Source organism: Malus domestica, chromosome 12 (assembly GCF_042453785.1).
Source record: "Malus domestica chromosome 12, GDT2T_hap1".
In the NCBI taxonomy this organism is placed as follows: Eukaryota; Viridiplantae; Streptophyta; class Magnoliopsida; order Rosales; family Rosaceae; genus Malus; species Malus domestica.
Window position 1 is genome coordinate 29,262,967 of NC_091672.1, and position 25,337 is coordinate 29,288,303.

The 25,337-nt window shown below is 38.0% G+C and overlaps 2 protein-coding genes across 3 annotated transcripts; both read right to left on the minus strand.

Moving 5' to 3' along the window:
• Nucleotides 1-7,262: 7,262 nt before the first annotated feature.
• LOC103430484 (uncharacterized) lies at nt 7,263-12,198 on the minus strand. The gene is made up of 3 exons (XM_070809768.1): nt 12,074-12,198; nt 10,525-10,678; nt 7,263-10,437 (listed from the first exon to the last, which is right to left on the minus strand). Exon 3 carries the CDS (start codon nt 10,319-10,321, stop codon nt 7,769-7,771), a length of 2,553 nt encoding a protein of 850 aa, XP_070665869.1. The 5' UTR covers nt 10,322-10,437; nt 10,525-10,678; nt 12,074-12,198; the 3' UTR covers nt 7,263-7,768.
• A 5,062-nt stretch (nt 12,199-17,260) lies between these two features.
• Nucleotides 17,261-22,010, minus strand: LOC103430495 (bifunctional 3-dehydroquinate dehydratase/shikimate dehydrogenase, chloroplastic-like). Of its 2 annotated transcripts, none has more exons than XM_029090083.2 (11): nt 21,568-22,010; nt 20,857-21,089; nt 19,784-19,889; nt 19,477-19,695; nt 19,037-19,383; nt 18,899-18,962; nt 18,645-18,753; nt 18,392-18,535; nt 18,049-18,197; nt 17,733-17,895; nt 17,261-17,609 (listed from the first exon to the last, which is right to left on the minus strand). In XM_029090083.2, the coding sequence occupies exons 1-11, from the start codon at nt 21,586-21,588 to the stop codon at nt 17,566-17,568; spliced, it is 1,599 nt and encodes a 532-aa protein (XP_028945916.1). In that variant the 5' UTR covers nt 21,589-22,010; the 3' UTR covers nt 17,261-17,565. The 2 variants fall into 2 exon arrangements, with proteins under 2 accessions (XP_028945916.1, XP_028945917.1); XM_029090084.2 differs by lacking the exon at nt 21,568-22,010 and adding an exon at nt 21,397-21,535.
• Between the last annotated feature and the right edge of the window lie 3,327 nt (nt 22,011-25,337).

Here is a 25,337-nt window from a genome sequence, read left to right on the forward strand (position 1 = left end):
CGGTACATAAGTTTTGGTACAAATGCATCGGTACATAAGTTTTGTACGAATGTATCAGTACATATGTTTTGGTACGAATGTATCAGTACATAAGTTTCGGTACGATTGCACCGATACATAAGTTTCGGTACGAATGTATCGATACATAAGTTTTGGTACAGAATATGTAATGTGAAAACATCGTACAATAGGCTAATTATCAACTAAGTGACTTCAATTCAAACATGTCTGTTGTAGTACTTCTACTAAAATGTCCTTAACAATCTTGTTGGTTAATGTACCTTCATACTAGGGATGACAATTCTAACGTTTAAAACAGATAACTGTGGATAACCGTTCGAATGGATTGGATTTGGGTATGAAAATTTGGGTGTATTTTGGGTATGGGGAAAAACCGTGAATATTATTTGGTTATGGTTTTGGATATGGTTATAACTAACACGGTTAAAACAGATAACTGGTCAGTCTATACCACCTGTCATAACTAACACGGTTTCTCGGGTATATACATATATACAACCAAAACTCGACATCCATTTCACATCTGCCATACTGAAGATGGCAGTGGCACGCCTGAGCACCTAAAAGTTAACTTTGATTGTGAGCCTCAAGGCCTACACCTAAGGCCCCACAAAGGCACCTCTCAAAGTTAACTATGTCCTTCTCTTTCAGCCTTGCCCGACGAGCCTTGCTCGAGGAGTCTTGCCCGACAACACTAGCCCGACAAGACTTGCCCGACAAAGCCCGACAGTGAAGCAGAAGCCCGATAGCAGCCCTCAACCGGCGCCAACCTCCCGGGGAGCTGTGTGCTCGTCGGCCAGGAAACATCCCCGACGGAAATTCCTGACGCGAACAACCCATCCACGCGTTACAGTTTGCTCACTTTATGTCTGCTGCTGCACCAAATTTAAACATATACTACAATAAACTTGTCTAACAATTCCCAAACCAACCACAAACAATCAATATGAACCGGGGTAGAAGAATCTAAAGAGTTTTAACAAAACACAACTGATATTGTTCACTTCAACGAAAAATGACATTTTTACTCTAAAAAGTTACTTCTGATACTATTCACTTACAATACTTTTTTGTCATTTTGATTAAAATTCAAAGTTTTCAATCATTTTTCATTAGTTTTTCTAAGAATCTAATCAAATATGCGACGACCACGACAACGAGAAGAATGGTTGTGCGGCTGAGTTGGTGTGGGGGGCTTTGACATCTGTTTAATTTGATTTTTTTTAAACAAAAAATAATAAAAATTAACAGCGTTAAGTTTTAGTTAAGTTGGAGGACACATATTGGATAAATAGTAGAAATTATTAACATGACGGGACATTTGGATTCTTGCTTTGTGTGCGACAATCTCGAGTTTGATTCCCGAGTTGCCCTACCAATATTTTTAGAGTAAATTACTTTTTCATACCTCAAGTTTAGGGTCTATTTCAATTCCTTACAACATCTTAAAAACATTTCACTTTCATACCTTAAGTACTATTTTATTTCAAAATAATACCTCCGTTACATTTTCCATCCATTGATCCATTAAATGCTGACGTGGCTGCCACATATATGTCATGTGGCTGCCAAATGTCTGCCACGTGGCATATAAAAATAATTTTAATTTTTTTTATAACCTGAATTTTCTCAACAACAACAAAAAAAAAAAAAAAAAAAAAACCAACAACCCTAACCCAGCAAGAAGAAGAAGAAGTAGAAGAGGGAGGAAAAAAAAAGAAGAAACCCACTATCCCTTCCACCCCCAAGCGACCCTAACCCAGCAACAACAAGAAGAAGAAGAAGGAAACAAAAAAAAAAGCCCCAGTTCATCCCCCCCCCCCCAAAAAAAACAAAAAAATCCCCCATCACCCACCTCCAAAAATTCCACCCGAGATTAGGGTCGCTGGGGGAAGGGATAGTGGGTTTCGATTTTTTTTTTTTTTTTAATTCAGGTTTTTTAAAAAGGATATTTTTTTTGCCACGTGGCAAACATTTGGCAGCCACGTGGCATATATGTGGCAATCACGTCATCATTTAACGGATCAATGGATGGAAAATGTAACGGAGTTATTATTTTAAAATAAAATAGTACTTAAGGTATGAAAGTGAAATGTTTTGAATATGTTGTAAGAAATTGAAATAGACCCCAAACCTGAGGTATGCAAGTGTAATTTACTCATATTTTTATTTCGAATATGTTAGTAATCACATTGGAAGTAAAACCAATACTCAGAGCAACTCCACCCATGGAGCCCTTCCCCCTGGCAATCCACTATTGAATCCACCCTTTTGAACAGTAACTGCCTTTAATGAATAGTAACTGCCATAAATGAACAGTAATTGTCATTTGCATCTCCACCCTTGGAGCCCTCCCCCCTGGCAATAGGCAATAAAATATTAGTTTTTTTTGTTTGTTTAAATAATACAAAATAAAATTATTTGTAATTTCGGATAAGATTTTTTAAATCGTTGTCGTTGCGTCACGTGTCATTTTATAAAAAAAACAATTATTTTTAGCAAGGGATTTCGATAAGATTTTTACCCAATGTCATCGTGCCACGTGGCGTTATCTTTTGAGAATCTTTGACGATAGATTTCGATTAGATTTTAACTCGTTCAAAATTGCGCCACGTGTCATTATCCGAAAATATAATTATTGGAGATCGATTTCGATAAGATTTTTATCCAATACGATCGTGCCACGTGTCATTATCTTTTCAGAATCTTTGAGGATAGATTTCGATCAGATTTTTAACGAATGACGGCATGCCACGTGGCCTTATATACAATCCAATCCTTTCTGAATCGTCCATATAATCCACCATCCATCCTCACAAATCTCACACCAATTTTCTCAACACCTCTATCTCATTAATCATAGTTTCTGCTTCTTCTTCACCATCCATCATTACAATGTCTTCTTCTTCATCAAGGATGATGTGGGAAATCGATCAACAAGAGGAAGAATTGTTTAACCAATCTGAAGGAATGTTCAACCTTCAGATAGTCGAAAATGAGATGGAAGAGGATGAGGAGCGTAGAATGAGAGATGACGAAACAAGAATGGCCAGAGCCTCACATTCCCGTCGAGTCATCCAGACTGTTGCTCAGATATGCAGGCCCAATCGTTCAAGAAACCTTGATAGAAGCAGGCAACGACGGGGTGAAGAGCTGTTGGACGATTACTTTGTCCATAACAGTGCATTTCCTGATACGTACTTCAGACGTCGTTTTAGAATGGAACGACATTTGTTCAACAGAATCATGACTGATGTTTGCAACCATGATTCTTACTTTGTGCAAAAGAAGGATGCTTGTGGTGTTATGGGTCTCCTGCCTGAGCAAAAAATCACTGCTGCGTTGCGGATGCTTGCGTATGGAGCATCTGCAGACCAAGTGGATGAGATAACGAGGATGGGGAAATCAACCATTCTTGAGGCCCTGATGAGGTTTTGCGGAGCAGTCGAATCTTTGTACACCGCAGAGTACCTCCGAAAACCTACTCGCTGGGACTTGCAAAGGCTTCTGAAGAAGGGCGAGATGCGAGGTTTTCCTGGGATGATAGGAAGCATCGATTGTATGCACTGGACGTGGAAAAACTGTCCAAGTGCATGGCAAGGCGCATATGGGGACAGAAAAGGATCAAAATCTATCATTTTGGAGGCAGTGGCATCTTTTGATACATGGATATGACACGCCTTTTTCGGGGTTCCGGGGGCTCAAAATGATCTCAACGTCCTTGCCCAATCCCCAGTGTTCAACGACGTCCTGCAAGGAAATGCACCAAAAGTCACGTACGTCGTCAACGGACGTAGGTACGAAGGGGCATACTACCTAGCTGACGGCATTTACCCACGGTGGGAAACATTTGTCAAAACAGTGCCACGTCCGCGAAGTGCAAAGGAAAAACACTTTGCAACCTGTCGAGAGGGGTGCAGGAAGGATGTGGAGCGTTGTTTTGGTATCCTTCAAGCTCGTTGGGCGATCGTCAGGGGTGCTGCCAGAATGTTCGATGTAAAGTCACTTCGATCCATCATGATGACGTGCGTCATTCTTCACAACATGATTGTGGAAGATGAGTTCGATTATGATGCGGTTGATGAATATGAGCCAGAGGCAGACACGATGAACAATTCAAGAACACGGATATATTTTGCGCATGATGCCACCGAAGAACCCGTGCAACACGACCCATTAGAAAGGGATGGACGTTACAATGAAAGGGTCATTCAACGATATACTGCACTTCAAAGGTCATCTATGCACATTGATCGACAAATTGACTTGATAGAGCACCAGTGCGCATTGAAACAAGCCGAAGATACTTAAGTTTATTTAGTATGTTTGTTTGTATTTGGTGTGTTTATGTAATTTTATTTGGTGTGTTTATGTAATTTTATTTGGTGTGAATTGTTTGGTGTGTTTATGTAATTTTATTTGGTGTGTTTTTTGTAGTGAGTTTTTTATTATTTCGTATGTTTATGTAATTTTATTTGGTGTGAATTGTTTGGTGTGTTTATGTAATTTTATTTGGTGTGTTTTTTGTAGTGAGTTTTTTATTATTTCGTATGTTTATGTAATTTTATTTGGTGTGAATTGTTTGGTATGTTTATGTAATTTTATTAGGATAAATATATTACGAAATTAAATACATGTACTCTCACTTTTAATAAAGTACTAACTTCAATAAAATGGAAACAACATAAATAATAAATTACATAAGTACCCTATTCCGATTACAAAAGTACCCTATTCCGATTACATGGAAACAACATAAATAATAAATTACAACCTAAAGTGATTGGAAAACTATGGGCTCCGATTACAAAAGTACCTTATTCCTCACCACTTAACCAATCTGTGGTGCTAGGATCATCTTGTCTTGTTGTGCTAGGACCATCTTGTCTTGATCTCGCTTCTCTTGCACGCCTCCTTTGCACCACATCTCGCTTCTCCGACTGCCAAAAATATTTAGAATTTGGAGACATCCCTTCTAAACGCGTGTTCATAATGTCACGATCTCGTTGTGCAATTCTTTCTTCTCTAAGCAACTCCCTTTCTTGCCTAAGTAGCTCTCTTTCCCTCTGTTCAGCTTGAAATGCTTGTTGAATAGCTGCAGCTTTTACCTCATCTCTAGCCTTGTCAGCTTCATATTTCGCTAATTCCCGCGCCAACGTCAATTCACCTTGACGAGCAAGTTCTTGCATGTACTTTCCATAATCATTCTTGGAAGCACTCCCTTTCCTCTTTGAAGCCTTCTTACCTAGAGGCCTAATTGGATAACGGGTCGACCCCAACGCTTGTTCAGGAATGGGCGTTTCAGGCATTTCTTCTCCATCTTCTTCATCAACATGGGGGCCATGATCGGGTGTAGAGTGTGGAGGGGTGCTGTGTAGAGGGATGCTATTCATGCATACTTCTGGACCAACAGACACAACTTTGAATTTAGGACAATCTTTAACAATATTCCAACATTCCCACCGGGTGAATGATTTGTTTCTTGATTTGATTTTGGCACCATACCATGCTTGTGCTTGAAGTTGCTACAAATGATTAATAATGAAATTATTAGGTAACAAATAAATAATACAAACAAATGAATAATAATGAAATTATTAGGTAACAATTAAATAATACAAACAAATAATAATAATGAAATTATTAGGTCACAAATAAATAATACAAACAAATAATAATAATGAAATTATTAGGTCACAAATAAATAATACAAACAAATGAATAATAATGAAATTATTAGGTAACAATTAAATAATACAAACAAATAATAATAATGAAATTATTAGGTCACAAATAAATAATACAAACAAATAATAATAATGAAATTATTAGGTCACAAATAAATAATACAAACAAATAATAATAATGAAATTAGGTCACAAATAAATATTGCAAACAAAGAAATAATACAAACAATTAGGTAACAAATAAATGAAACAAACAAATAATTATAATCAAATTAGGTAACAAAATAATAATACAAACAAATAATTATAATATATTCTTACCTCATCCGCATAATTTGCCTCACTTCGAACATTATTACTAGTTTGTGTCAAGGCATCTCTCCACGTAGTAAAGGAATGACTAAGTATTTTCCAACGACTGGATATCGATTCTTTGGTTCTTTTCCCACTCATTTGCTCAACAAATTTGGTATGAATTAAACTCCACATTTCTCGCAATTGCATCTGATTACCCGTAAGGGAATTATGAGTAACTTCAACCCAGCTAGTGCACAACGCAACATCTTCAAGAAGCAACCAATTCGAACCTGCATCAGTAGCCATTTTGTGGAAAAAAATTGGATTGAAACTTTGAGAGAAAGATAGGAATTTAATTGAAAGTAGTTGAGAAAATATGAAATTGTGGTGTAAGGTAGATGGAGAAGAAGTGGTATTTATAGAAAAGTAAAAACAAATTTTTACAATTTTTTTTTCAGATTTTTTACATTTTTTTCGGATTTTTTACATTTTTTTTAAATTTTTATTCAAATAATTAATCTCTACCGTTGGATTTAAAAAATTTGAATTCCAACACTCCAGATTGTGCCACGTGTCACAATGGTAACTTTTCTTAATTTTAAAACTATTTTTTCTTTTTTTTTTAAATTTATAAAGCAGATTAATATCAACCGTTGATCTCAGATCGAACGGTTGATATTAAATCAGCTTTTTTTTTTTACCGTTGTAAATCGGACGGTTGTTATTAAAGATCCGTTAGGATCGAACGGACCATGGGAAGCCACGTGGCTTCCCAACGGTCATTGACGCCGGCCACTTGCGCCTGAAATCTTGTCGGGCGACGTGCCCCAACTCGCGAGTGAGGGGCACGCGCCTGACACAAAAAAAATAAAAAAAAAAGGCCGGACCCAACCCTTGCGTCACGCTGACGTCACTGGGCTCAGGCCACAGGCCTGTCGATTTTCCACGGGCCTTGAGCTCGGGCTCCCACCCTCACTCGGGCCCTTCAACGCTGGAATTGGATTGACTGGCCCTCGAGCTCCCACATGGGGCCTGTCCCCCGTCCAAGTCCAATGGCTGGACTTGCTCTCATATTTTAGCGAGTCAAGAGTCGGAGTAAAACGAATACTCATTCGATGTAAGTAACATGTCATTAATTTAGACCTTTCTTGCACTCGAGACTCAAGAATTGCGAGACACCGCCACAATAGCGTCCCAATGACAGAACATGCATACGATGCGACATATGAAGCCGATCCACAATGCAAGGCAAGCAAAGAGAAATAATTTTGAAGTCCATTCCATTTTTCACATGCAGCAACCCCTCAAGAGTTAATCGATACATCAACGGTAAACAAAAGGACGCCACAATTTACCACATGCCAAATTTAATTCAAAAGGATCCTAACGGCTTGCAAGCCGGAAGTTTATCTATCCGGTACGAAGAAAAGCAGGAACTTGGTGAGAGAATCTACTGAACTCAGGCTGCTGTATGTCGATCATGCCATTCTTCGATCTGTAGATCCTTGAGGCCCTGAATAACTATTTGGATCCGTCAACATTCAGTCGTGTCTTCCTGTAGGCACGGTTCGAGCAACCCTACGTGCGGTTGAAAATTCAGCATACAGTGCCCAGAGTTGATCGAGCTTGAAAATTGTCCTCGGACTTTTGCCGATCAAAGTCGTAGAACTGAGCTTGGATACACTAGGGGTAACAGGGCTTGTAACGGAACTGACAGAAGGATGATCCTTCACGCTCGAATGCATCCTGCCATCTGTCTAAATCTAAGTAGAGTTGAGTTTAGTTGGAGTGAAGCTGGCATGGCTTGCATCGTTGGAGGAATCTGGGCAGGTATCAGGTACATTTGGTCTGGGACTTTTCTTGCTTAAATCCCTTGGTGATCTTCTGAGACTAAAAGACTTACTATCGGAATCATTTTTCTGATGTTTCTTTGGTGTGTTGATACTCTCATCAGCCTTCTGCGGAGTAGAACTTCCCCTAGATTGAGTTCGGTTACTCTGGTTTATGCCATTGTCTTCGGTAACACCTTGAGTTGCTTCTAGCTTAACAGAATTTGCAAACTTGCCATTCGACATTCGTGGAGATCTACGTGTTGAAGTCACTCTTTCTGGATAGTTCTTCTCCTGTTTCTCAGCTAAGCACACTCTCCCAGAACTCATTAAAGGTTTGGCTTTACTTTCGGTCAAGTCACAGGACGAACCGTTAGCTTCAGTATTTTTGGTTCTGTTGTCCGTCTTCGAATCAATGAAATCATCAAAACTGGTGGGCAAAGCAGCAGGATCAAACTCAAAGGATTCTTCTGGAACACCCTCTCTTTCAGTACCTGTCATCTTGAAAGAGGGAATTCGATGAGAAAATCTATATAGCTCATTCGGTGGTACTTGAAACAAGACAAACCCATGCTGCTCAATTCTCTGAAATAGACTGACAAATCCTTTTACTTTGCCCAGATAAGCTACTGCAAAGCCATGATTTTCGACAAAATCCGACAAGACTTCCACAAGTTCAATTTTGTAGGGTGCATGCTTTTCGGGCTCAGAACTCCACCCAATATCCCAATTCTGGTAGAGGGCCCAGGTTTCTCCCTTCTTAGGATATACGAAAAAAGAGCTTCTGCCACTGCCTTTTATGCAGTGCATCTGATGAGAAAACATAAGATGATCTGTAACTTCTTCAGTGGCACCAAGCGTGTACTTGCCACAAGCAACAGGCAACTCCTTGTCACACCAAGCAATCTCACGTTGGTCATCTGGACTGGGCTCTAGCCAGGTGAATCTCAGCTTAAATCCAGGAGAGAATACTTTCTTGATACGAGCATAGAATCTTGGCATTCCATCTAGTGGATCGTAAAGAGCCCACGTTTGATTAGCACTAAACATATTCTCCAACGTATCCACATCAAGCATGAACTTATTGAATTCAGGATCAGGAACCACAACGCTCTCTGGTATGGGTGTGACATTTGAATTTGATCTAGAACCATCATCAGCCTTGGACTTCTTGTCAACGTTATCTGGCATAGCTGCTTCCTTCACCCTTTGCTCAAATTCACCAGTTTTGCTTCTTTTGTTGGGCAAACATTCTTCTAGAGGGGGAATCACTTTTTGTTTTGCCTCTTTCTTCTGTCCACCCACAGCAGCAGTAGTAGCACAATCGGGTTGACTATTATTTTCAGATACAGCACCATCCGCAGCAGCATTCTTCCTCTCCATTTCAGTAGCACGGGAAAATTGACAATCCGTCGACCTTTTGGGCGGACTCACAAAACCATCATCATCATTTATATTTTCATTGTAAGAAAGATTTTGTTTGATCCTCGAAGATCTCCTATGGCAATGGCCTTCATTGAGTTCGGAAGGTTTACAACTTTCAGTGGATTCCCTTCCTCTTTTTTTGTTCATATTTTCTGAAGTTTTTGAATCCTTGGACTTCACAGGAGACTTCACAGGACCAGACTTGGACATTTTAACATCAGCATCAACTCCCACCTTTGATGCCAGATTTGATGCTGCCTTTCCATAATGAAATCGTGTGGAGGATGGTTTTCCAGTGCCAACATTACTTTGTCGGGCTGCATTTGGTTTTCCAGTGCCAACATTACTTTGTCGGGCTGCATTTGAAGCACCCTGACTTGTAGGTTCTTTTCGATTTGGAAATTGATTCCCGACAGATTCTGGATGAGCACCCTGAGATTGAATACCCAAATCTTGAGCAATAAAGGCTTTTCTGCATTTTTGACAACGGAGCAATCGATTTGCAAAGTCCTTGACGTATTGGTATTTTATCTTACAAAAAGGACAATGTGTCCAGAATGTGTCTGGTGGGGACTGTGACTGAGAAGTATCGTTTTGTTTCCTGACAAATGCGTTTCCATTCGACGGATGAGCTGATGGTACTGAAGAACCAGTTTTCACTTGAGCTCTACACTTCATGTCATACACAGAGCGCTTTGCTTGGTCTGTTAGCACCCTGTTTGCTTCCCCGATCAACTTAAAAGCAGCCTCCGCACCAGCAAACTTATTTTTATCAGGATGAAGTAACAACGCCAGCTTCCTGTATTGTTTCTTTATGGTTACATCATCATCACATTTTTGAATCTGAAGAATTCCATACCAGTCCATTTCAAATCCACCCATTTTGTTCTCCGATGAACAGTGAACTTCACAGACTGTAAGTAATTTCTCAATGTTCTCAAGCCCAGGGAAGAGTCGTTGTGCCTTTTGTGCCATCTTCTTTGCTCCTGTAAAATCATGGTTTTGCATCTTTACTTCAGAAAGTTGCATTGCCTTGTACGCTTCCTCTTTGTTACACTCCATGGGTGATTGAGATTTAAAATTCACCTAAAGTTCTTTCACATACAGGATATACACCAAGACAAAGCAAATGAAGTCCACCCTGCCTGCCCACTCTCTACTCATCCAAAATCTTGACCCTGTATACAAGCGAAGCAACTTAAGTCAAGCATGCACCCCCCTGGTACGTATTTATCTAATTAACATGATACAATAATTTCACTTACCATTCAGTAAGTATAATCAAAATGATAAGAAGAAGATATCCTGTAAAGTATGAGAATCAACAATCTGGCTTTTCATGACCAAAAGGTTCAGGACAGTCCCAATGACATGAAACTACCACCCAAAGCACAGAAGCCTTATTAGGAGATCTCAAACCTGCAGACCCAATCCATATTTAAAGAATCAGAAACAATTAGCATATAAATTGCACATATGTATAGGGGTGTTTTTAACTTTTTATATAATAAACAAACTTTTATTGAAGTCAAAACAATTACAATCTATGAGGACAAGGTATCAATTAAATACAACCGAGCAAACATAATAAAGCTCTAACATACGTAAAACAAAAACCATCATCCAAGATGAATATTAAAATCAGCAAATATAGAATGGAGAAAAAATGGAACTTCCCCAGAATTTCAAAGAAACAAAAGCCTAAAGTGAAGCCCAAAAGCTTACTTTTGTCCCATAAAACATCTAGCCCTCCCTTATAAAATCTTCATTTATCTTCTTATTCCTTTCCCGCCACACTCCCCATTATACAGCCAACACCCCGCAACTTTATACTACCTTAGTCTTCCTCCCATCCCAAAACCATTGTGCCTTTCACAAAAAATATCCAAGAAAACCAACCGAAACAACCCTAAGCATAACGCAATACAGACAATGAAGAAACGACTGGTCCACGGTCCCAACACATGAAACACCATTTGAGAGAAACACAAACATTAGGTCTTCTCATTTTACTCAAGTTACAAGTGCTTAGCCTGTTAAAATCACAGAAAATGGTTGAACCAAAGAAAATATCCCCCAACTACTTCCATCTCCTTCTACCGACACGAGGGTTGCAAAATAAAAGTTCCCAATAACGATTACAAGAAGGCCACAGAAGCCATTCTAGCTGTGGGAACATTATGATACATGGAAAATTTGTATGCATCAATGCATGTCCAGACATGCATATGCGATGCGTGCGCGCTATGCTACACGAAAATTCACATTAATGTAATCCCCTTCAAAAGTATCCGTATCCGATGCATCCAATTAGTCCTTCAAATCAAACGCTCAAAACTCGAAAAGAAAAAAAAAAAAACCAACCACATTACCCAAAAGACCATATTAATTAAAAAATCACAGAAACTTCAGCATACTTTAAAAAAGAACAAGACTTGAGGCACTCAATTTTCTTACTCTTTACACTAAGTTTCTCAGCTACCAAACACACCCTCACAAACAATCCTATTTTCACGGTGCACAATAAAATCAACCAAAAATATACATAAATTACAAAAAACCCAAAAATGATAACCCCAAACAAAACAAAAATTACAAATCTAAGTAAATGCATGATCGGAGAACCAGAGCTGGAGAACCAAACAGCCAAAATTAAGCTCAGAAAATAAGAATTCGAACAAAGCAAGGAGCTGGAATAAAATTACCCAGGATCGGAAGGGGCAATTTGTAATTATGCAAAAATTTCAAAAACCTAGAAATGTTGCTGACCAGAGTTAGCTCGGAGATATGGAGAGAGAGAGAGAGAGCGCTTACTGGGGAATGTATTTTTCGGCTTCTAGAGAGAGAGAGAGAGAGCGGGAAGCGAAAGTGAGCGAAATATTTACAGGCAGAGCGGACAAAGAGAGAGAGAGAGGGGGGGTGGTACAGTGGTACTGGTGAGATGGGGGAAGTCTCTGGGTTTTATGTGAAATTCCAATTTTGGGTTTTACTTCTCCGGATTTTTTAATTTTGTTCTCGGGATGATTGGGTTTTTTGGGAATTTCACTTTACTGTGTCAAACTCTCAATGACATTGGCTTCCATTATTTAAATTTGAATTTTTCAGGAAATGTCTAGAGACTCTGGTCTTCGAGGTGGTCTTGATCTCCAATAAGGACCTTTGGATTGGATGACTTTGCAGTGTTAGGGTTTTTATGCATTGACTAGCATTAGGATGATCACTTAGTTAAAATGGTGCGGTGTTAGCCTTAGAAGTTGAATGCGTTAGAAATATTTTTTTGAAAAACTGAATAGTTGTTGAAAGTTTTGAAATTGTCGATTTAATGCATAACTTCGAAATTATCGATCTTCAATGCGTCAGAGATATTTTCTTGAAAAACCGAATGGTTGTTGAGAGTTCTGAAATTGTCGATTTTAATGTATAACTTTGAAATTATCGATCTTCAATGCATTAGAGATATTTTCTTGAAAAGCTGAAAAGTTGTTGAGAGTTCTGAAATTGTCGATTTAGTGAACGACTTCGAAATTCTTAATTCAATGAATGACATTTATCTCTATTGTGTGACATGTGGCACCCTCTGCTCCGTTGATGAAGGGATATTCTTTTCGATGATGCCGATAGGAGTTGTTGATCGAGCAAACTTTGATCGCACATTCATAATGACAATATTAGTTGTTACTAGAATCGTCGATTTGGTCAATATTGATTTGTTAAAGAGATTTTTTTCTTTTTTATTACTAGAGATACTGTACACTAATCTACATTAAGAAAATGAGGAGAGTTTGAACTTGGAACACAGTGTGTAAGAGATTTTTCAGTTTTCACATACTTGTTCGGTTGTTCCTTCTTGTAGTTAACTTTCACTGGTTCCCTTCCTCTTTTTTTGTTCATGTTTCCTGAAGTTTTTGAACCCTTGGACTTCACAGGACCAGACTTGGACATCTTAACATCAGCAGCAACTCCCACCTTTGGTGCCGGATTTGAGGCTGCCTTTCCGTTATTAAATCGTGCGGAGGATGGTTTTCCAGTGCCACCATTGCTTTGTGGAGCTGCATTTGAAGTACCCTGACTTTTAGGTTCTTTTTGGTTTGGAAGTTGATATTTCCGGCAGATTCTGGATGAGCACCCTGAGATTGAATACCCAAATCTTGAGCAACAAAGGCTCTTCTGCATTTTTGACAACGCAACAATCGATTTGCAAAGTCTTTGAAGTATTGGTATTTTGTCTTACAAGAAGGACAAAGTGTCCAGAATGTGTCTGGTGGGAACTGTGACTGAGGAGTATTGTTTTGTTTCCTGACAAATAAATTTCCATTTGTCGGATGAGCTGATGGTGAAGAACCGGTTTTCACTTGAGCTCTACGCTTCATGTCATACGTAGAGCGCTTTGCTTGGTCTGCCACGCTTATTGCTTCCCTGATCAACTTAAAAGCAGCCTCCGCACCAGCAAACGTATTCTTATCAGGATGAAGTAACAACGCCAGCTTCTCGTATTGTTTCTTGATGGTTACATCATCACGTCCGATTTTTGAATCTGAAGAATTCTATACCAGTCCATTTCAAATCCACCTATTTTGTTCTCCGATGAACAGTGAACTTCACGGACTGTATGTAATTTCTCAATGCACTCAAGCCAAGGGAAGAGTCGTTGACGCTTCCTCTTTGTTGCACTCCATGACTGATTTAGAATCAAAACAAATACAATCTATGAGGATAAAAACCATAGTAAAGCTCTAGCATACGTAAAACAAAAACCATAAGCCGAGACTAGTAGTTGTAAAAACAGCAAATATAAAAGTAACGGAGAAATGGAAAGTCCCCAGATTTTCAAAGAAACAAGCCTAAAGTGAACCCCAAAAGCATACTTTTATCCCATAAATAAAACATCCAGCCCTCCCTTCTAAAATCTTCTTATTAATTTCCCATCCCAAAATCACCGTGCCTTTCACAAAAAAGAGCTAGGAAAACCAACTCAAACAACCATAAGCACAACGCAATACAGACAATGAAGAAACAACTGGTCTTTGGGAGAAAGACAAACATTAGGTCTTTGTTGGAAATTCAAATAAAAACAGGTTGTAAATGGTTGCTGCTAGCTGTTAGTTTCTTTACGGGTTGTATTTACACTTGCTGCAACTACAAAGACTAAAGTTTCCTCCATGTGCTAGCTGAAAGTGTGTTGAAAGACAGCAGAGATGTGAGCTGCTGTGTGCTAGCCCAAAGGTTGTGATTCCAACCTGGAATGATGCAATGCATGTGTGTGCCAACTATCCAAAGTTGCTGCATGTGTTTGAAAGGGTGTAAAGAAGGTAAACACCATCATTCATTGCATGTGTTATTGTATTGTTTATCAATTTCTGTTTTGTATAAATAGGTCTTCTTGCTAGGCTTTAGAATCATCCAATTCAATTCCATTCCAATCCCTATACTCTTCTAATATTTCAAAGTGTTTGTTATCACCAAGCTTGCTACTCCTTTCCTTTCGTTTGTTCAATTTTATTGAGAGTGCAAAGTGAGAGGTGTGATAGAGTTTGTAAACTTATCACCCACATATTTTGGTATTGAGTTAGTAAACTTTGATTACCAACAGTCTTCTCCTTTCACTCGAGTTACAAGTGTTTAGCCTTTTAAAATCACAGAAAATGGTTGGAGCAAAGAAATGTCCCCATATTCCTCCTATCGACACTAGAGGTTGCTAGGGTTTCCGCTGAGAGAGAGCTTACTGGTGATTGTAGATTGCTAGGCTTTCCGCTGAGAGAGAGGAAGCGAATGTGAAAGGAACATTTGGAGGCAGAGCATGTTAGAGTGAGTAGACTTCATATGGTGTGTAGAGGAGATTCTTGTACCGTAGGAAAGAGTTTTCAGTGTGCTTGGAAGACGGAATGAAACACCACATGTCATTGTACAATTAGAGGAACACTCCAACCATAAAGAAAATTAAAAAAACTTTTCTCTAATTATATAATAACATGTAATGTTTCGCCTTGTGTTTCAAGCACAGTGAAAGTTTTCTCGTAATGTAAAGAGGAAGATTCATGTAATTAATTACTTAGCGAGAGGGGGGTACTGGTGAGGTGGGGGGTTGGGGGAGGAGTCTTGAGTTTTCCATGAAATTCCATTTTTGGGTTTAATTCTCCTTAAGTAAATGAATAGCTATAAATATAAAATATTTACGTTAAAAATACGTTAATATAAAATACGTGGACAAGGTGATGCTCTCAAGAGGTGGAAGCGGTATTTACCCTTTTTTTATAAATACGTACATCCATCCATGATGCACATATTTATAGTTGGGTAATGCTAAGGAGACCAACTATTTAGATTAAATTTTGTAAATCATATGACGTAGCAGTTTATATGAGCTCATTTGAAAGCGCTTTCAAAATGATTGAAAATTTTTGAGTTCCAAGAAGACTTGAAGTGCTTCCGGCAAGAAACACCAGTTATGTATATTTTGCAAGTAGCACTTCAAATTCTTTTCTATGATGCACTTGCATTTTTATTAAGTATTAGTTCCAAAAACACTCTTATCGATAATGCTTTAAGTCATTTTAAAAGCACTTATATACAAACCTAGCTTATATATACATGTTTTCTATTCCCTTTGCAACACTACAATAAAAAAGTGTTTGATGCTTTTTTATTTTCTTCCATAAATCATGAAAGTGTGTGTTTTGACGCAAATTTCTTACCTACCAAAGTCATGCAGATTGGAATAAGAGTTATCTCTTTCGCATTTTTGTACCTATATATATGAAGCTAATAGACTTTGTGCTTATTTCCCATCTCTCTTTTTGCATTTCATTGCTCTTAGAAAGGTTTGTGCTTTGTTTCCCTTTTCCTTTTTCTATTTTCTCCTTTTAATTTGTTTGTCTTGCTTATTTTTTTGCTTAATTCCTTAAATATTTTTTTTTTCCTCTTTTGCATTGTTTAATTAACAATATATTATAATTGTGAGAACTGCGAGTTCATAGCTAACATCAAGGAACACTTCACCAACCACGATGGACTTAAGCATGTCAATACGGAAAATTATAGGTCTATATTCGAACAACTTTTTAGTTTCAAGGTGGGATAGTAGCATATGCCTATGTGTCACACAAAAAAGAATAGGAAAAGTTCTTCTGCTAGAAGGCTGTAATTTGTACTACATGGAATCTGATGTAGCACTTGTGCTCCTTCTTGTCAGATTCCATGTAATACATATTATAGCGGATATTGAAGAACTTTTCTCCTTTTTTTGTGTGAGACAAAGGCATTTGCTACCATCCCATCTTTAAAATTATAAAGTTGTTTGCATACGTAGCACATGTATTTTTCTACGCTTTAGTCCATAGTGATTAGTTAAGTCTTCCTGGGTGGTAGCTATGAAGTCGCATTTTTCGCAATTAAAATATATTTATAATTCAACATTGCAAAAGATTAAAAAAAATTAAAAGAAATTAAGCAAAAATTAAGCAAGACAAACAAATTAAAAAAAAAAAAAAAGTAAAAGAGCATAAACCATTTTAACCAGCGCAATGAAATGAAAAAAACAAAATATGCGGACAACGATAAGCACTAAGTCTATTACGTAGATAAACATAAAGTCAACCTAAAACTAAGCATTTTGGTGGGAAAAATTAGTAGTGACTAAATCCAAATGCAAAAGAGCTAGATGACTGTTATTGCAATATCCATGATTTTGGGAAGTAAGAAATATGGTTTCCGTTGCATTGCATGAACAAATTATGAATTTGTATTTTTCACAATTAAAATACATTTATAATTTGTTCATGCAGTGAAACAGAGAGCTTATTTCTTGCCTTCCAAAGTCATGCAGATTGCAATACAAGTCAATCTCTTTTGCATTTACATGTAGTCACATACCAATTTTCCCCACCAAAATGGTTGGCTTTATATATATCTACCTAATAGACTTGTGCTTATTGTTTCTCCATATTTTCTTTTTGCATTGCATTGTGCTAGTGACATTGAAATCTCAAACACAAGAGACCAGAATGGACTTCAAACATTCTCTAGAAGTTTTAGGGGTTTCGCTACAAAAAAAAAAAGAAAAATCCTTTCTTGTCGAAGGACCCTTGTCGCCAAATATTTACAGTCTGGCGTAGACTCGAAAAGTTTCTAACTTCATGTTCACAGAATTACTTGACAATTTGACATCCCATAGGCGAGATAATTGAAACTTTTATTGGTACAACAGGATAAGTGAATAGCTACTTGCCAAAAAGTCCAAATCGAAATGAATTAACCACAACTGGAAAAGTTCAGGATTGATCGGGAACGGGAGACTTGAGACACATTCCTCATGTATTTCTTGCCAGCACATCCCTGATCAGATGCTTTGGTGCTGCATTTGTGAACAATGAAAGAAAAGGAGCATGATAAGATAACGGTTGAAATGGCGGGTAGTATGCAGGAAGATTTTAGGGAGAAAGTTACAAAATTGTTAAGCCTTTCCTATTGAACTTACCAGGTGAACCAGAAAACTTTTCAACCTGTACAGATGCTTGATTGAGGAACATTTCTGTCCCGAAAACAACGGATGCTCCAGACTCTTGTGCTTCTTGTAAGAGTCTTGTCCATTTAGGAGTATAAATGGCATCAAACACTAAAGAATAGTTCTTCAAAGCGTTCTGTCAAAAGAAAGAGCGAAGATATGTCAAACGATAAAGAGATTTGCAAGACAATCATAATCATATAATGTACCGCTACATAATTGCCACACAAATCCAAGAAAGCATAATGTTTTTATCAAATTGATCACTTCACATGTCATCCAGACAAACCTTAGATAACGGTGTTTGATCACTTCTTGGTTCCATTCCAACCGATGTGGCGTTTGCAAGAACCATTCCATCCTCTGGATGGAAAGTTTCCAGTTCTGCGAGAGTAATAGCTTCTCCCCCAACTTTATTTGCAAGTGCCTTGGCTTTGTCTAGCATTTGGAAGGAAAAAAAAAAATGAATTCCTAAGAAATGTGATGGCCAATTCAAGCTGACAAGGAGAGAATGGATTTAATTAACCTTTACAACATGTTTCGGTTTCCATTTTTTTCTTAATTTCCCATCATTTTAAACATTTAACTCATCACGGATTAAGAGTTTAAGACCGAGAAATTTGGATTCTCACCATATGTGCGATTGGCAACTACCACTCTTGCTCCCTTTTGTTTTCCGCCATAGGCAAGTGCTGTTCCAGCAGCACCAGCTCCCATGACCACGAATAATTTGCCAGCTAACGGGGAACCAGATCCATTACTTGAACCATTCAACGCTGCGGAGAAAGTTATAGCGGTTATTCAACCTACTAAAATAGCTCAGTCCATATTTTTTTTAAATGGTTAGTACATGAATATTCTATAGCTTGTGAAATGCAAAGCAACCTCGCAGTCCTTCCTCAATTGCTGCAATTGCTCCTAGATAGTCAACATTGTAGCCTTTTAATTTCCCATCAGCCGGGTTCCTGATCATGCAATTAATAGCTCCTATTTCCTGTAAAATGATTTTACTGAGAAAAATACAACTGCTAGAAGGCTCAACGATCTTGCCTAGAGAAATTTAATGTCAAAATATTGAAAGGAGTCGGGATGGGATGCTATGACAAAATGTCCGAAAAGATATGAAAGAAATAAGGTACCTTGGCATGTGGATCGATTTCATCACAGCATTTCAATCCTGCCTCCTTGTGAGGAATTGTATAACTGTTACACACATGCAAAAGTTATTTCCAGATTCAAAAGTATGCTATTCTGAAACTTCTGAGATCAGATTATACCTGTATCCAGCGAAATCCGGTGAGTTGTAGGTATCAATAAAATTCGCAACGTTATCAACCAACAAGGGCAGATAAATTCCATTGAAATTGATAGATCTAAATGCTGCATTGTAAAGATGAGGGCTTTTGACATGACCGATAGGATTTCCTATCTCGCCATGTACTTTGGTATCGGCCCCTATAATTCTGAAATTGTACAAGTCCAATAGATCTCTTACGGTGGGCTGGCCAGGAGCTGATACTACTCCTGCCTCTATCGTACCAAATGTGAGGAATGCACCATACTTTGCACTAAGAACGCGTGAGATCAAACCCTTCTCGCCCATAACAAGCGCTATCATTGGTACCTACAGTATCAGTTGAAATGTGATTCACACGCTGCAGAAGATGTCGTATAATGAGACAACTCAAATTCAGATCAACGCGCTTGAGTCACTTACTTGAGAATGCACTAATACTTGAAATACGCGTGCAGAGTCGGTGATGTCTAAGGCAGTTGTTGCGATCTTAACTATGTCAGCTCCCGTAGCTTGTATCCTTGCAACAAGATCACCTATTTCCTCAGAGGACGGAGTTTTCTCATAGTTGTGCGACGAAACAATGATTTTGACCTTCTCTGGCTTCTTCCCTTTTATGGAATTGTAGAACTCATCGGCTACCTTCAAAACAGAAAAACTCTAGTCAGTAAAATCGGAAGAAGATAAAAGCTTTCTATAGAAACTTTTCAACGATACATGAGATTCGTACCTTAAGTTCAACATCGATAAAATCCGCTCCCAATTCCATGGCTACACGCAGTGAATCTTGTCGCTGTTTGTCGTCGCCCTTATACTGTCCACCTTCCCATGATGGCCTACAAGGTAGATGATGCGTAAGAAATGTTGCTAGACTACAACACTTAACAGAAACACTACACTGCCGAATTGAATTCGATAAATACGAAAACATATCAATAGCAACAAGGCCACTTGAACATGAAGCAACTAAAACAACATAAACAAAGCAATCGATCAAACTGCTTGTAGACCTTAATCTAACGCGTTTGCTCAGCACCGAAAAACTCATAACTTGAGACTCTCGGCAGACATTATTCGATCCCATACGCATAAAAGGCAATGCATTCGTTATCAAATTCTTAAAATCCGGAACTGTGACTAACTAGTAATGTGAACAGATTGTATCAAACTATGTGTGCGTTTGTTGCATTAGACTATTTTGAATTGGACTAGCTTCAAGGACTAAAAATTAACTTGAATTGGACTAAGTAATATAAAAATAATAAAGCATTTAATTCAGTATCGGAGTATGAAACTAAATTATTTTTAAGGCAAGTTCAAATTGTGCAATGGCTTCGTCCTCTCGGGACCATCGCCATGGACTTCGCAGCCACTCTCTCTTTTCTCGTGCCTCCTTTGATTTTTTTCTAAAAATCTCGAAATTTTCTGGAAAAAAAAAAGAAGAAATTTTCTATTGGATTGTCGTTGTTATTGTTTTACTTTTTTGCTTCAATTTTTGGGGGTGAAGTATGAGATTTAGGCGGTGGGTGGGGCTGGGTTTCAGATCTGGGCATGGGTCTGCAAGCATGCAAATAACGCAGGTTTGGAGATGGGATTAGCAATCCCATACGTGTCGGGGGGTGTTGCTAAGATCACCTAGTGAAGGACTTAGTCGACACAAGTCCAACTTAGTCTCATTAAATTTAGTCCTTATTCGCACTAAACACGGACTAGTAATCCCAGCCAAGCTAGTATAGTCTAATGAAGCTTAGTGAGGGCAAACAAACCTGCCCTAGGTGATAAACCAATATATTCGACAATTACCTGTAAGTGACAAGTGTAGGCAAAGGACTTTGTTTAATCAATACGCCGAGATCTCGTCTTGGACTGAAGTTCTTCAAGAAATCCACCCGAATTTCAACGAGATCAGCGCCAACTTCCTTTGCCTTCCCCATTTGGACCAGCATCTGATCAACTGATTTCGCCATCACCGGCGCACATATCAGTGTCGAATTTCTTCGACTTCTATCCATGATATGAAGATCCGAAGCAGCCAACTGAAAACTCACCAAATAAATCAAACAAAAATGAGTATACAATTCAAAGCAGGAAAGTAAAATCAAGCTTAAACACCTACTTATTAAATTTCTTCCCCTGAATTTTCTTCGAAAACAGGCGAGAAGAACCAAATGGCATCAGATTTTTCATACATTTGAAGCAAAAATGAACTGACTTTTTTGGTTAGCAATGAAAACAAATAAAAAGTTAAAAAAACCCACTAAACCCAAAACCCCAAATCTTCTGTTTCATTTTCCTTTTCCCTCCATTTTCTCAGCAACCAAACAAAAGGGTCGGATTATTTACCAGTTCGGTCCCCAGAAAGCCAAGAATCAAACAAGTAGCATTCAAATCCGAAAAATACTAATGACAATCCTCACTGCCCTCTTAACAACAAAACAGAACACACAGAGAGCGAGAGAGGAGAGATAAAACAGAGTAGAGAGAGAACTTTAGGTGCAGAAAGAGAAAGTTTACCGGAAGGGTGTCGAGCGTCATTGTCCGTCGATTGCGTGAAGCTTTGGAGGTTCAAAGGTGGCGACCAATGTCAGCAAAATAAACTCCTATTTTATACAAAGCGAGAGAAAAAGAGATGAGAGAGAGAGAGAGAGAGAAAGTGAGGTTGGTGGTTGGGGTTAGGTGGAAATATATAGAAATGGAGGATTTTCCGATCCTGCAAAGTAAAAAATGGAGGATTTTCAATCTGTAAATGGCAGTAAATTAATCTTCTATTCGCTTTTGCATTTGTGTGAATGAATTTTTCACCGACACTAACTAACTTTTGAAAGTTTGGAATCGGTAGTTCATCGACAGAGGGGCAGAGGAGCAAAGCAGCAGCCGCGAAGGTAGTAGGTAGACGAAGCAAGTGGGAATTATCAAGCTGTTCTCCTTCCGTACTTCTGATAAGTTTTCATATGTCTGGATTTTCTTTTAAATGGATAAGGCTAGCCGACATTCACTTCTCCTAGATCCTACGTAAAGCGGGAGCCTTGTGCATTGGGTACGACTTTTTTTATAGTTATCAATTCGATCTTGACTTGTTCACTTTTTTTTATTAAGTCTACAAATTATTTCGATTTAAAGATTATTTAATTATTCATATGAATCAATAAATTGACAATCAATCATTAAAATATTATTTGTTACCATAATTATAATCGTCGATTTGTTCGACATATATTGTCACATCCCGGTCCGGACCCCTATCATATCTCGAGCTCGACTCTGCCGTAGTATGGTATTATCCGCTTTGGGCCCCGACCACGCCCTCATGGTTTTATTTCTGGAAACTCAGACGAGAGCTCGACTCTGCCGTAGTATGGTATTATCCGCTTTGGGCCCCGACCACGCCCTCACGGTTTTATTTCTGGGAACTCAGACGAGAACTTCCCAATGTGTCACCCATCATGGGATTTCTCTCGTGCGAACGAGCTTAACTTCAGATTTCTGATGGAACCCGAAGCCAGTGAGCTCCCAAAAAGCCTCGTACTACGTAGAAATGAAAATATACATATAAAGCTTACAAGATCCACTTCCCTGGACGATGTGGGATGTTACATATTGTTACCTATAAAAAAAATTAACTTATGAGTGAGCTAAGAATTGAAGAGATTTTTTAGTGTGCTGGGGGACATGACCCAATACAAGCGTCATAATATAAATGGTTGGATATTTGGAAAAAAAAAAAATTCAGACTACTTATAATATAACACTTGTGTAGGTATTATTTTGTCTCTTTCCCTTGCATGTCCTGGAGCTGGGGTGTATTGGTTGTATCTGCATCTGTTTATGCAAGTTGCAGAGGAACTGTGCAAATAAAAAAACAAAAATAAAAACAGCTAACGTTTTCGAGTTTTTTATTTTTTTTGTATTTGTATTTTGTAAGGTGGGAACTGTTTTTCTAGATATCCGTACAAAACATGTTTTATCTACTAATGTTTCATATGTATTTTTCTTGGTCAACAATGTTTTATACTTGTTTGGTTCTGAATCCTGAATGTTACATGTGATTTCACGGGAGTCCATGCTTTTCATCCGATGGAGTTGGTCCACAACCACCTTATGGATCTTGACTCTCGAGTGATTGGGACGACAAAGTAGTCAATTAGTACTTGTGTTTCTTTAAATGTAGAGGTTAGGTTTGGAATTTAAATTAAGTGGATAAGAGCGTTTTGTTGAGAGTATTAATCTCGTATCGAGAATCAATTAATGTTGTATGTGTTTATAAATAGTTGTTACCCTTTATATTGTCAATTGATTTCATAATAGAATAAAATTGTCTCTAGTGAATTTGTTAAATGCGATTGAAGTGTACACATATTTATAGAGAAGGAAATCAGGTTGCAAATGCTTTAGCTTCTTTTGGGGTAGATAGTTATGCTTATTACCGATGGTCCACGATTTCAGATTTTGTAGCCTCTGCTCATACTCGTGACATTTCGTTTTGTCCTTATTACTGTTTTCATTGATCGTTTTTGTCTTTGTGGTTCTTGGCATAGTCCCTGGTATGTATCTTTTTCGTTTACCTTTTTTATTATAAATTTTTTTTTAAAAATTAAAATTTAAAAAAAAAAAAGTGGAGAATGGATTTGCGGGGAGTTCTAGGTGTAATGGTCCTCACCCCTTCGAGGGCGAGTAGGTGACTCGCATGCGACCATTGTCAAAAAGCTAATCTCGCCTAATCTTTCTTCATTTGAAGACCAAAAAAAACTCAAACCTATTTTTTTCAGTTTTAAGTTGTATGTGTTAGACACAGAACTGAAGATTTTAGTAGAATTTGCTACTCAAGTAGTTTAAGGCATCTATTCATATATTTATTCCATCTTCGATACATAACCGAAAATGTTAATTAATAGTATTTGTAGTTCATGTGCTCAAGAGCGCTTATGTTTTATGCATGTACTTTTACGTATTGGGTTCGATGTTGATGGAATAACAATACAACATAACATTCAAACTACACCACAAACTTGTTGGTTAGTCCATTTTGTTGGCCCTCGCTTGCCATTCAAACTTTTCTTGAGCTTTCCAGATGGTCAGTCCATTTTGTTGGCCCCGCCCTTGCCATTCAAACTTTTCTTGAGCTTTCCAAAAATGTAGTTGATTTGATGTGTATAGAGAAAACAAAGTATAAGAATGTGTGTTACCTGACCTCCCCATATCATTATTGGACATTAGTACTCACGTTTTGGGTTGGTTTCCGTATGATTCGTATTGACGAGGTAGATTCTTCACTATATTGATGATATAATGACAATACATTATGTATTATCATTATAATAAAGTTATATTTTCAATATATCATCTACCGGATCATGCGCACTACTTAGGTGTGTAGGTGAGCAAACATCTATTATTGTTGTATTTGATTTTTTGTTGCCCCTCAATTTTGCACTAATCAGTGCAACTAGTGCTGGTTTGATCCTTTTATGAAAGTTCTCAAGTATCATTTTACTGTACAAACTTCATAATTAATGAAATCTTTCATTCTTTTTGTAATCATATAAACTAATAGAAACAACATTTAGAAAAATTCATTCGATTAGGAAATTGATTAAGCATCTATATGTGACAAACAAATAAACGGTTATAATAACATGTAGCCCACATGATGAACCATCTATTTCTTTAATTAGATAAGATAAAGAGAATGATCGATTCTGGTTGTGATGTTTGTACGTTCGTTAAAGTGTCCTAAGTAGATAACCTTCCTCGTCAGCCGCTAGGATAGTATGATTTGCGACATTTTTCAGCTGGGACAACTGAAAAGTTTTCGTTACCTCTAACTATAAGTAACAAGAGGGTAGGCAGCATACTGCTTAATAAGAATTTCGAGATCACCCTGAGGATTGAAGTTTCTCAAACAGGCAAGCCTGATTGCCACAATATCTGCTCCGATTTCCTTAGCCTTGTGCATCTCTCAATCAGCATTTGGTCCACCGTTGTTCCCATTTGCAGTGTACATAGCGAGAAATTTTTTAGTGTAATTAACCTGTTGGATAGTGGCCAAAATTAGTGGCCAACTTGCAAATGCTTTTTGATTAAATAAAAGAAAAAAAAAGTGGATAACATCATTGTGTCCCTTCCTTGTTTTGGGGAGAAAAAACAGGTACCTTGTCTAAAGTTATTTGTTTGGCCATCTACATCCGTGGGTTTTGGTTCTTAACAGAAAGTTGTTGCTTTTGGAGCAATTTGAGAGAAAATGGAGAGCACCACAGAGAGAAGTGAGAGCTGCCGAGAGCAGAGAG

Bases quoted from the DNA above. Each gene is read 5' to 3' on its own strand.
- LOC103430484 (XM_070809768.1), bottom strand. From the start codon at position 10,321: ATGGAGTGTAACAAAGAGGAAGCGTACAAGGCAATGCAACTTTCTGAA.
- LOC103430495 (XM_029090083.2), bottom strand. From the start codon at position 21,588: ATGACGCTCGACACCCTTCCG. The intron at 19,696-19,783 runs GTACGAATCTCA...TCTGTTTTGAAG, and splicing joins TTATCGATGTTGAACTTAAG to GTAGCCGATGAGTTCTACAA. The intron at 17,610-17,732 runs GTAAGTTCAATA...TCACAAATGCAG, and splicing joins AAAGTTTTCTGGTTCACCTG to CACCAAAGCATCTGATCAGG.